Below are 13,527 nucleotides of genomic sequence, written 5' to 3'. Positions count from 1 at the left end.
CCTAATTTCAAAAGACACCGAATCGAAGCCGACCATGTCAGTCCCACCAACCATCAAACAGGAAGAAATGGAAACTGACGATAAACCCTACACTCCGGATCAGTTGGCCGAATTAAAACGGATCGAAATAAGAAAGAAATTAATCGAACAGAAAACAGCTGAAAATGCCCAACTAGGCAAATCCGATGAGCACCCTGTAGGAGCTTCGACCAGCTCAGAATTGGCACCCGAAGATGCGCAAAATACGACACCGCAAATGCCAATTTTGACCCCTCGTACCGACTTAAATCCGGCCACGCTGAACATGTCATCGACCTCCGCTCAGGCTATTAACCTGCCAGAAGTGACGCTTACCGCTATTAACGGTCAACAGGTGATACCACCCCTCACCTTTGGGATGAACTGGCAAACATTATTTGACCAGCATGCGCAGAGTTGGACCCAGGAAATGGAACACCAAACCAGCGCGACGACAAACGAGTCTGAACAGGCTCCAAAAACACCGAACGTGTCGCTCACTGAAGAGCCCATCGTCATCTCTAGTGACGAGGAGAAAAAAGAGGGCTAATGGCTCATATTTCAACGCTCTATCGACTCAAGGTAAATTGCACAGAGTTTTTTGAATTTTTTATATCGCGTAAAAAATACCCAAATACTTGAACTACTTTTTCAAAAAACTCAAATTTTGGAAGAAATACCATCCAAAAATTACCTAGGTACAGATACGATTAAAAAACAAAAAAAAAAATTCGAACTAAAGTACCAAAATTATAAAAAAAAAAAAAAGGAAAAAACCCCAAAACATGTCGATATGAGCAAAAATGACCCTCTCAAAAAATGTAAAAATCAATCACGTTATTTTTCCTTCAATTTTGTTATTTTTTAATTTCAAATCAGCTTCGAAAGCTTTTATTTATTTATTTATTTCTTTTTTCTGAGCTAAATTTCTCTGAAATAGAAAGGAAAAAGTCAAAACTTATAATTTTTCGTTTTTTAGATTTTCTGAAGTTTTGAATAATTTTATTTATTGTATAAAAAGTGATTGATTACAAAAAATTACCCTCTAAATTTTTTTTTAGAAAAATCAGACTGATTTTTTAATGGAAAATGGTTTGAATTAAATTAAATAAAAACTCGAAATATTCGCGAATTTTCTACCTCTTGACTCAGTTTAAAAAGCACAATTTTGGCTTTAAAAGTGCTTAGGTAGTCTTCAAAAAATAAAAAAATAAAATCGTCGTAAAAAAGACCACCCAGCTGGAAGATAACATCCACCTTCCCACAACCGGTACCGTTACGCTCACGACCTTCACCAGTAACCTAGTAACCGCCAAAACCACCTAAAAAACTGTGTCAACCTAAATTCCATTTTCCATTCATCGATCCGACCATTAAAACGACCCGTAGAGCAGAAAAAATGAACATCCAAAAATGTAAATAAAGTTAAGATGTAATTTATTGAATATTTATTGATAATTTTTTTTTTCATTACAAAAAACTCTACGCATTAATTTATCTATACATTTGTATAATTAGGTTATAAAATAGCACAAAATATTTTTTTTAATTTTTTTTTACAAACATACAAAATTTGTACTCTAAAACTACGATACAATAATACATGTATGTAAATTTTTTTTTACAAACTTAAAATAAATTCAATTTATTTTTTGAATGTTTACAATCATTTTTTTTATTTTTTTTTTACAAACTTATATTAACGTAAAATACGTTTACAGAATCAAAAAAATTTAAATTCAAAAAGTTTTTTCCAAAAATTTACAAAAATTTTAATTTTATTTTTTTAAAATTCTTTTTTAATTTTTTTTTTATTTTTTAACAAAGATATCACATTCAGGGCACAGAAGGCCATGTTGACTCAGACCGTAGACGGATAACATTCCTTTCAAAAATCTAGCTATCTTTGTCTTCCTGTGGAACAAAAATGGCATAAGCTTACTCAAATTTTATTTTTAATTTCTATCTAAAATTATTTTCTAAAAGAAAATACAACCTGGAAAAGAAGTCCATGAGCCAAGAAAAAGGATCTGTGCATTATTAGTTAAGGAAATCTTCTTTGTCTTCTCACTGGAACAAAAAGAATTAGGTTAGAATTTTCTAATTTTAAAATTAAAATTAAAATTATCATTTTAATTATCATTTTTCCTACTTATTTTTTTTATATAACTAATTTAAACTACGTAATCGTAAAAATGCTATAAAAATAAGCCAAATTTTTAGATTTACTCACCTTATTGTAAATACGAAAAATATCCCAACAGACTGGTTCAACTTTGGCTCAATCCTATTTTAAGTTTCACCCATCTTTCTCTGAACTGGTCCTAAACAAAAACAACATTTTTTATTTAATTTATTTCATAATTTTAAAATTTTTTTTAGAAATAAAAAATGTACAGATATTTTAAATCGATCATGTGTTTAAATTAGACTGACTAATCCTAAGAAACAGAAATGCTCCTAAATTTTACATTATTTAATAAAAATGTAAATACGTTTTTGTACTTATCTTTAGTTTTGGATAAATAAAGTAATTCTCTTGTCATCGTCGTTGACCAAAATACACCTGTAAAGAAGAAGAAAAAACTTGAAATTAATTATGAGAAATAAGACTGACTAGAAATTAATTTATTCTTAATTAACTATAAAACAACGTTAAACAAATAAAAAAGAAGAAAAATAACGTTGCTTAGAATTAAGTTTGTTTAGGTACATTCCTATTTATTTTTATAATTTTTCTTAAAAATTTATTTTCCTTTTAAATTTTTTTTTAAATTTTTTCAAATTTTTTTTAATTTGTTTCATCGAATAGTGGTGGTAAGTAGTTTCGCTTTCAACCGAACTCCGTGTACAACAGAAAGGTAGCGCAATTTTTTCAAAAAACTTAACCCTCTATCATAAAAATAAAATTCCAAAATTTCAAATTTTTTTTGGAAAAATGAACATTTTTTCTGATAGAAAAACAATTCATTTTTCCTCAACCTTTTTTTTTTCTTCTTCTCATTTTTCTAACTTCCCTAAAAAACAATTCTTTTTTGGATTTTGAAGAAATGACAACTTTTCTAATAGAATAATAACTCACTTTCTTCAAAGTTTTTTCAAATTTTTTAATTTTCTTTTTTTCTTTTTTTCTTATCAATGATCAGTTTTGAACATTTCAAATGCTCAAATATCACATCAAAATTTGATAAAATTTTTCCTTTAGAATTTTTTTTTTTAAAATTTTTTGAACTTTTTCTTTTTTCAATTTTTTTTTAAACTATAAAAACTCTACTCAAATTATTCAATGAATGACTTTCCAATAGAAAATCATCCATTTTTCAAAATTTTTAGCAAAAACAATAGCTATACTCAAGCCAACCTTACCAGCAATTTTTCTTCAAAAATTCTTGGTCAGACTATCCAAAGACAACAAAGCCAAACAACCACGAACTTCTTGAGCTTTTTTCATCTTCTCCTGAAATCATAAAATTGAGGAAGGGTACCTTTTAGATTAACCCTCCCCCTCAAAAATTAAATCGTACTTAAATACTTACCATTTCGGCCATGACCCTGCTGCGGAGTGACCAGATCAAAGGTAGCTTCTGGATTGATTTATTGATATCTTGACTTCGGTCAAATATTGATGGTCAATTGTAGTTACTCTTTATCAGTAAGAGTCAACTCACCAGCACACTCAAAATCCACCTCACTTTTGGAATTATAATAAAAACCAAAGAGTTTCAAAATTTATTTTGGGATTACTATTCCCCGCATCACTCAAGCAAAGTACGGGGGGCAATAGGGTCACATCCAGTGAAGCACAATGTCACCTTTTTTCAAAATTTCCGTGCTTTCCTCTACATTTCCTCAGGGGATACTTTAGAAGTAAACCCACGTTAGGGGCAAATGTAAGGGGACAATATGCCTTCACTGGCTAGACAGGGATATTCATCGTATCTCTCTCAGTGGGATTATAAATCTTTCATCTAAAGGAAGTACTGGAGAATCCAATCAATAGTTCGATTCTACAGTACTTTACGTAGATGAAAGCATATACTCGATGCACTTAGGTAAGGTGTTAAGTACGTGGGAACCACCCAAGAGGTGTTTTCACATCGTTCCATTAAGGGCAGATGTGAAAAGCTCACAAGTTCGTAAAGCTCAATTCCTTCTCGACTCGAGGCTAGAAGCCAAGTTGAGATGGAATTGATCTTCACTTGTCGATTCGCGCTTCGTCTGGTAGGTCTGACCGCGGAAAAGTAATAAGGCCACTCACTCCTACGTAAGAGTTGTGCTTGAGTCCCAGGTCCTCTGCCTTAACGTTCGTGTTTAAGGGAGAGTATTCGCGTTTAAACTTAAGTCTTCTAAATTCGCTACCCAACGCGGGCAATTTGATAGTTACACGTAGGTGGGTAAAAGCGATCCTACTTACGCCACTATTCGGTGGAATATATATTGGTTATACGCGTAGAGTTTTATATGTTTTAGACTTAAGTTTCGTGTTGTAATTTTATTCCAAAATTATAATACACTATTCGTGTTTATCGTGTGTTCTTATTTCGCGTGCGGTTCGAATTAATACAAGGTAAACTCGACTAAATCTGTTTAAATTTATACATATTGGTGTTGTAAAAGCTGAGCTAGCAGCGGGTAAGTACTATTTTAAAAGGTGATATATTACATCTCTTAGGGAGTTAGATTCATCCTGACCTACTAGGGAAATATTCTTATCCTCCCATCATTGGCAACGCCTCTATATATCTATTTAACAACATAACCAAATCAATAGAAAAATTCAAATTTTTTGCATAAAGTGATCATTTTTAAAAATTTAATATCATTCGACATTTTAATTTCCAACTCCTCTTTCAAAATTTGTTCGATCTACATCTGGCCAACTGACAGGAAAATCTCTGCGGGTAAGGGGGATCTGAAGTAAAAAGTTGTGAAAAGGTGGCGAAAGACTAGATATAATTGGACCTCAACTGAGTGTTTGTGAGGTCAAAGCTTCAAATTATAACAAAAAATGTAGCAAAATGTTGGATTTTTTGTGATAAATGTGTATTCATATGCTATATCAACGTACATAGAGGTCCTTCAAAAAAAACCTCACTTGCTACATGAAAAAAACGGTAGAGGACTTCTGAAGCGACCCTTGATAAAAACATACACAGACCAAAAAATAATCGTTGGAATGTTCGTGATACGATTTCACGATTACTTATCACAGTTATACGACCTTCCAAACGGTTTGTATTAATCAGAAATATGCATCCGGTAACTGCATTTCAAAATTAGATAAAATCAGATGATATCCTGTTGAAATTATTTCACTAAAGAATGAATAGATAATTACAATAATCTGCGCCTTTGAAATACATTTGTACACAGTACACACATATGTAGTAGACATGAAAAAAAAACTGCTAAAGTAAAAATTATTCGAAAGAAAGGCTTTAAATGTGTAAGTATGTACAGTTGAAAATCTCATCTTCCAATGTAATATTCTACTTAAAATTTTCACTCAATTATTGGGAAATGATTTTCGCTTTGTTGCATTGTGAAGGCAAATGGTGAAAAATAAACTTTAAATCTGGTTAGAAAGTAAAATTATGAATTTTAAAACCTACCCCGACGCTCACGTTTTTCCCACGGTGTTGTCGTGGAAAAATTTTGACCCACGCGCTCGACCAAAGGCCACGTTTTATTTCATTTTCAAATTATATTTTTCGAAGATTATTCAAATTCTTTTTTAATTTATTTAACCACGCCGTGTACAGCCGTTTGGCTAGAGACGTGGAGACAATTTGAAGTTAGATTTTGTTGTACAGATCGACTTCTTTCAGGAAGGTAAGGAGTCTAAGGTTTTGAGTATTACTGTCAGATAGTAGAGATTCAAGAGTGGGGTTTGGGATTAGACGATTTCTTTCAGATTGGAATTTTGGGCATTCGGTTATTAGGTGGTTAATTGAGATAGGGATATTACATATTTTTAATGGAAATTTGAATAATTTTTGAAAAACGTTATAAGTACGTATGAAAAATTTAGCCGAATGGGAAAATGAAAGAAGTCCCTTGTGCACGCGCGTAGGTCAGAATTTTCTCACGACAACACCGTGGGAAAAACCTGAACGTCGGAGTGGCGATTTTTGAAAATTTTAAAATGTATCTGAAATTTTAATGGTGTGGTACTTGGGCCATGGGCTACCACTTGGACTACTTTCCATTCCATCCAAATCCCCGGGGGACACTTCGCGAGGTTCCATAGTAAATGAAATTGAGCAACAACCGAATACGCGAGCGAAGTGGGTCCAGTTAACTTGTTGAACCATTCAACCCCATCCTATCCTCTCCCAACGTATACAATACAGTACGTACATATTTTCTTTTTTTTTGCAGATTTTCCAAAGTGCAGACATTTAACAACTAACGATGACTCCTACATATTTTATCCAATTGAAGAGATAAAAAATGAAAAAGGATTTTTCTTGAAATTTAGCGTAAAAGGTGAACGCGAAATTTATATCATATTTACTCCAATAAATCAACCCCTGAACAACGATCAGAAAGCTTTAAAAGTACTTATGCATGTTGAGCCTGATGATCCACGTGGGGATTTTGATAAGCGTTTGAACCCCATTAAGGTTAGCGATGAGCCTGTCAATCCAAGTGAGATTGGTGACAATTTTGCCAATATGATATTTCCTCCATAAAACAACTTCTCGACCTCAGAAGTCACCTTTCCATAGGGAACTTTTGAATCATGAATATGTATTATACTTAAGTCAACTCAATGCTTACATTTCCAAATAGAAAAAAAGTCTGAAACAATATTGAAAAGTCATTTTTGAATGTCTGACCTGACCTAACTTTAGCAGTTATTCAGTAATTATTATTTTTTTTTCGTTTTAATGCTTAAAAACGGAATTTTACAATTGAAACTTTTTTTTTTTTTTTGCGAAATTTGCTGCAATAACTTAGAAATTCAGCTCCTCCAGCTATTGTAGCTGAATTCGAAGCTGTAATTATCAACTCAAGTGTAAAATAATTTCATAAAGAAATTTTTGTAAGCGCGGAATTGTTTGAGATAAATTGTTGGTTTCCTAGCTAAGCCGTATTTCCATGATACAAGCCACTGAGTCACGCAAACCTGCAGAACGTGTACACTACGAAAAGAACTTGGTATCATCTGAGGAATGGCGTCAATTCTGGATTCGAATTACCTCGGATGGAACTTTAATTGAAGTTGGAAAGAACGGCAGCGCCCCGTTCATGTCTTCGAGAGTAGAGCCTCGTCAAATTAAGTACTACGGATTTGCTAGTTCGTCGGATCCTGTTCACTATGCTTTTCGGTGTTTTGAAAACAGTGACACAGGTAAGTTACATTTAAAATCATGATAACATTTTTCAATGTGCATTCAATTCGAACATCTTGGGAACGAGTCCGAATTAAAATGCTTGAAAATGGGAAGGTACATAGGTACCAGCGTTTAAAGAACATTTTTGTAGTTTTCACTGCAGTCGATCATTCTCGTTTCACCAATTCGGAAAATTTCAATTTTCACGCACGGAAATTGTCCTTTTTTTGGTTTACTCGTAGCCTAGGTACAAGTAGGTACATATTTATTTGAAAGGTCGGAGGATTATTTTGGACAACTCAGGCTATCACATTCACTCTGAAATTTCAATTGTCTTAGCGCTACAGTGCAACTTACAATCAGCAAAAAAGTACTGATTCGTATCTTAATTTTTTTCAGATAATCGCCAGTACAGAACTTTGATAACCTACGATAACGCTTACACGTTTTATCCGATCGGAGATATAAAAAATGACGAAGAAATTTTTTTGAAATTCAACGTAAAAACTGATCAAGACGCCATCATTATTTTTTCACCTACAAATGAAACTTTGAAGAAGGATGAAAAAGTTTTTAAAGTAATTTTAGGTGGATATACTACGAATACGATTTCTGCTATCAAAACCTCCGAAATCGATGAACCAAGAAGCGAACATCGTGAGAAAGATATATTATCGCCAGATGATTGGCGTCAGTTCTGGATTCGAAATTCCCCAGATGGAGCATCAATTGAAATAGGAAAGAATGGAGGATCTGCTTTCATGTCTTTGAAAACGGAGCCTAGACCAATAAAGTATTATGGATTTGCTAGTGATGATAGTTTCGCTACCTGGGCTTTTCCAAATCTTGAGAATAATAACATAGGTAAATAAAATACATACCAACGCATATATTCTATACCACCTACAGTACCTACACCTAATGTAAATTTTCAATTGAGTTGCTGAGTCAATAGATTAAATAACATCACCATGATAATCATGAGGTTTCGATAAAGTATGAATCTAGACATAAAAATTGAAGGAAAACAGCAGCGAAGTTTACATCTTTTTAATGCACATAGGTACCTACATTACATTACATACCTCCTTTCTCCAAAATTGCTACAACTCTCGTTCTAATCATCCGAGTGAAAAAATTTCCGGTGATCAAAAATTGTAGCTCACAACATTCTATTAGTACGTTTTTTTGACTTTTGTCGAAACGTTTTAATTACCTAAATTGAAAACCACAACACAAGAAATCACCAAAACTGAAGTCTGAACCAAAATTGTCAAAACGTCAAAATGTTTTTCTCGCTTATTTTTTTTTTTTAATAAGCTTGTATAATTTTGTTTATATTTTGTGAAAAAACAAAATGCGCTATAAAATTTCACCATTTGATCCAACATTTCATGATTTTCAAAGATAACTGGGATATGCATTAACTCAATTCAAAATCAAAATAACCTTTATTAACGGACTTTACATAAAATGTTACAGTTTAACTTAAAATAAATTTTTACAATTAACTCAGCTCCGCTATACCCTAAATTGGGCGAAGGACTCTTGCAAACGTGCCCACTCATTCCTCACTAGAGTTAGTCTGTCAAACTGTTTATGCCCGAAAAAACTTCTGAAATCATCTTCCCATCTAGCCCTCTGGCTACCTGCTCTTCTTATTTTGTGTCCCAAGTACCAAAAGGTTACTTTATGGGTCCAACTCCTATTCCTCATTCTCCCGATGTGACCTGCCCAGTTCCATTTATTTCTCCTAATCAGATGAAGCATATTAAGATTGTGTTTTAATTTTTTTTTGATAGTTCTTATCTTAATTTTATCTCGCAGTTTTACATTCAACATTGATCTTTCAATTGCATTTTGAGTTACCTCAATTCTTTTTGACAATTTATTTGTGAGGGCCCAAGTCTGGGATCCGTATGTGCGAAAATCCATCTGCAACAAGAGAGCTGATCTACTCGTACTTACATATGAGGGGGCTAGTGTCTATTACGACATGATCCCAAACCATCTTTTTTCAGGAAATGCAAAAAACTGATTCCGAGAAAACATATCCCAAAATTCCCGTTTTTTTTTGGCTAGTATTGTAGATCTAGGTATTTAATGAAGGTTCATGAAAATTTTTTTGAAATTCCACCCCCAGGGGGCAAATGGGACCACTTTTAATTTGGAACATGTTCGTTTAGCCACCAGGAAATTTTTTTTCCTCATTTTATGGTCTGATGACGTTGAAAACTGGATGTGTAGCCAAGGGGGGGTCAAAAGGAACCATTCCCCCTTCCCATTTCCAGCAAAAAATTTTTGAAAATTCTCAAAAAATGAATTTTTTTTATTTTTTTTATTTTTTTTTACAAAAAATGAAATGATTATCAAAACAATCGGTTATCATCTGAATACGTGAAGGGAGGTCACTTTTACACAAGGCAACCTCAATCACTATGAACAGCTTGCCTGAAATTCAACAAAACAAAGCCAAAAATCACGTTTAGCCGCGAAACTAACATGTTCCATTGGAACATGTCGTATTAGCCACCAGACCCTACTTTTGAAGGCCCGTCTCACACCGAAGAAATTATTTTTTTTAAATTCTGTTTACACCAGTCGATGCAGCTCGTAATGCTCTATCCAGTGATGTGCCTAACTCATTTTTGTCAAAATTAGATCATGTCGTAATAGACACTAGCCCCCTCATATGTAATGTATGTATGATGTTCTATATTACTTTTCATTTTTTTCTGCGATTCAGCGAGAAATGTTTGCATGCCTTCACCATGCGGACCAAACAGCGAATGTAAACAAAAAGACAACCACGCTATATGTTCCTGCAATCGAAACCAATTTGATTCGCCTTCAACATGCAGAATGGAATGCATTTTCAACTCGGAGTGTCCACAAAACGAAACCTGCATCGGGAAAACGTGCAAGAATCCGTGCAAGGGAATGCGCGACGAAAATAGAACATGCGAAGTAGATAACCATGCGCCTATATATAACTGTAAACCTGAATTAACAGGAGATCCATTAGCAGAATGTGTTCGAGAAGAAGGTAAGCTTGCAGATATTTTCAATGTTATCTAGATCACATTGTGCAGTGTGACATTGGCTTACAGCTAAACAATCAGCGAATCGCCTCTGCGCCAGGCACCTGTCACCATATAAAAAATACACTTTAATTACTTGTAACACAGGTCCTACAGTACTAATTTATGTACTCATTTTTTTTTTTCAGATCTTCCTAAATACAGAAGCATAACCAGCTATGGAGGAGCGCACACATTTTATCCGATCGACGCAATAAAAAATGAAAACGATATTTTTATGAAGTTCAATGTGAAAACTATAAGAACTGCTATCATCACTTTCTCTTCAACAAATCAACGCGAAATGGACCATCAGCAATTTCTTAAAGTGTCTTTGGCCGGTCCACGTAGTGCACTTGCAACAATCCACTCACATCTAACAGACCAATCTTGGATATACGATGAAACGGATAACATGTTATCAGTTAATGAATGGCGTCAGTTTTGGATTCGAATTACCTCAGACGGATCGTCAATTGAAGTAGGAAAGAATGGAAAACCAGCCTTCATGTCCGTAAAAGTTGAACCTTGGCCGATCAAGTATTTTGGTTTCACCACTGAAGAAGAGCGTCATTATGTTTTCTGGAACTTTGTGTGTTCTAAGAACATTAACACAGGTACGTTGGTATTATAGCCTTTATAGGTAGGTACTTAGTGTGTTCTTTACATATTTTACGAGTAATTCTAAATCTCCCACAGGGATGGGAGGCATATTTTATTCCTGTAGGTACAATACGGTCATTTTATACGAGTATAATTATACGCATCATGCAATACAAAATAATGGTATTTCACTGTACCTACATCTTGCTAATTTCATATTTTGAAATTTTTTTATATGTTTTACTATTTTTTTTGTAATATTTTTTGCGGGCCCAAATAATTTGAAAAATAATTCGAATATCCACGATAACAAACAACTTATTTTTCCATCGGGGAAAAAATTAAACCAAAAAACGTTGTGTCCAAATCAATTTTTCTAAATTTTGCTTTCGAATTTTTTAATTTTTGAAAAAATTTATCAACGATTACGGATTCATTTCAGGTTGAAAGAGAGAAATAGCCACCTCAATATTGCTAGAAAAATATGAATTTTTAAGACCATGTATATTTTAGGCTATTTTGTGGACGCAAGCGTCTACTTACTTTTTTCTGTCGAAATTCGCGTTGTTTACAAGAGTGGTCACAGTACCTTCTCAATCGAAATTCACGTTACGAGCATGAGCACTAATTGGCGAAAAGCAGTTACGGAATCGGACTTTACGAATGTTTTTACATTACGATAGAATATTCTATGGAATCGAGTTATTCCGTTTTTGCGTATGATAAAGAGAAACGAATTATTTTTCTCCTCTCGGTAGTTATATGGTCAGCAGAAGAACCTATCCCCTTCTTACCTTCATTTACAGGCCTTTATCTACTTATCCACTACGGAAATTTTTCAAAACCATCGATAATACGCAATTATATGTAAATTTGAGGTATTTTAGCAAGTCATGATCAACACGTTCAACTGATTTTTTCAAATTTTCATTTTCTTTACAGATCTTCTCCGATACAGAACTCAAATAATGTCTTACGGTGCCGTGACCTTTTATCCCATCAAAGATATAAAAAATGACGATGAAATTTTTTTGACATTCGACGTAAAAACAAACTATGGAGCTATGATAACTTTTTCTCCAAAAAATTATCGATTGAGTGAGGATGAGAGTTGTTTTGAAGTATTCTTAGGCAAGAATTCGCGTGGAACGTCAGGAATCCGAAGTATTAGACACGGGAAACTAGAATCTAGTCACGATGAGGAAAATATCGTATCGGCCGAAGAATGGCGTCAATTCTGGATTCGAATCGCAATAGACGGATCATCAATTGAAGTTGGAAAAAATAGGGGACCCGCCTTCATGTCTTTGAAAACGAAACCAACATCAATTCAGTACTTTGGTTTTGATCGCGAGTATTACGGTGGTTCTTTGGACATTGATGCTCAGTGGGCTTTTCCAAGTCCTCCGAGCAAAGGTACGTAAAATTTAAAGACGAAATAGTACCTTAACATGTATGTAGAGAGTATTCATTCCCACACATTCCCACCTACCCACATAAGTGGCAGACGAGTTCCAATATTATATTTTCACATTGTATGTACGCTTTGTGTTTGTATTTTTGTACAGCTAATATTCTGGTATTCATATAATTTCAACGATTGGCACGTAAACAAATGGACTTCAAGATTTCAATCCAAATCATTTTGCTTCTATCACCCAATGAATTCGCTCCATCCAGTAATTTCACGTGCACGTGTTATTCGCACAAGTGGAATTTTCTTCAGGATAATAATCTTCTTTCGCATCTATTTTCAAGTTCAACGGTCATCTTAGTATAACTTCCATCATTTTAAATTACCTATTCAAATTTAGTTTCACAGGACAATACCTACACATAAACTTGCACAAGTGATAGAAAAATTAATTTTTACGACTACTGATCACTGTTTATCTATTATGTATTTTATGAAAGTTAATTTTTACCACAACTGATCATCTCTTTATTATAGTACCTATGTGCATTTAAAAAAGTCAATTTTCAGAACTACTGTTGTTCCTTTATTGTAATATTATGTAGGTACTTTGAACGCTTACCTAATTCGATAATAAATAATGCATTTTAATTTATGATTCTTCTTCGTTTGTTTAACCCTTAACCGTTAAAGACCCAGGCTAATCCTGAGATGTTGGGTGAAAATGCTTTCAATTTCCTGAATTAGATCATCACAAGCATCACTTTAACACACAGTTTGCCCCCCAGCCCCTTAAAGCCGTCTCGTAAAAGCCGTACCGATTTATTTAATTTTCCTTGAAAACCGAGAAAGCAAAAACCCCAATGAGGTCAATCATGGAACTGAATGATATAGTATCATTAGGTGTACTGAATGAGTGAAAGCATATCCCCAAAGAACACCCCACCCCTTTTTGGGCGTCAAATTTTCAAAAAAGTTGGGATAAAAAAATTGGACCCATGCTCCATTTTTGGATAAACATATTGATGGTAGACCCTTCACAAAATAAAATCATGAAAGGTGTGAAAATGGT

The 13,527-nt window shown here is 33.8% G+C and overlaps 2 protein-coding genes across 2 annotated transcripts in view; one reads left to right on the top strand and one right to left on the bottom strand.

Moving 5' to 3' along the window:
* Positions 1 to 13,527, bottom strand: part of LOC135848027 (uncharacterized) — a 623,146-nt gene that overhangs the window by 102,349 nt on the left and 507,270 nt on the right. The gene's annotated exons all lie outside the window — the stretch shown is intronic.
* Positions 7,123 to 13,075, top strand: LOC135846812 (uncharacterized). Its single transcript, XM_065366105.1, has 6 exons — positions 7,123 to 7,375; positions 7,758 to 8,222; positions 10,105 to 10,404; positions 10,588 to 11,055; positions 11,984 to 12,457; positions 12,610 to 13,075. Exons 1-6 carry the CDS (start codon positions 7,123 to 7,125, stop codon positions 12,630 to 12,632), a joined length of 1,983 nt encoding a protein of 660 aa, XP_065222177.1. The 3' UTR covers positions 12,633 to 13,075.

The sequence above is a fragment of the Planococcus citri genome, chromosome 5, assembly GCF_950023065.1.
Source record: "Planococcus citri chromosome 5, ihPlaCitr1.1, whole genome shotgun sequence".
NCBI classification, from domain to species: Eukaryota; Metazoa; Arthropoda; class Insecta; order Hemiptera; family Pseudococcidae; genus Planococcus; species Planococcus citri.
The sequence above is the reverse complement of the archived record's forward strand: the minus strand, read 5'-3'. Positions and strand labels throughout refer to the sequence as shown.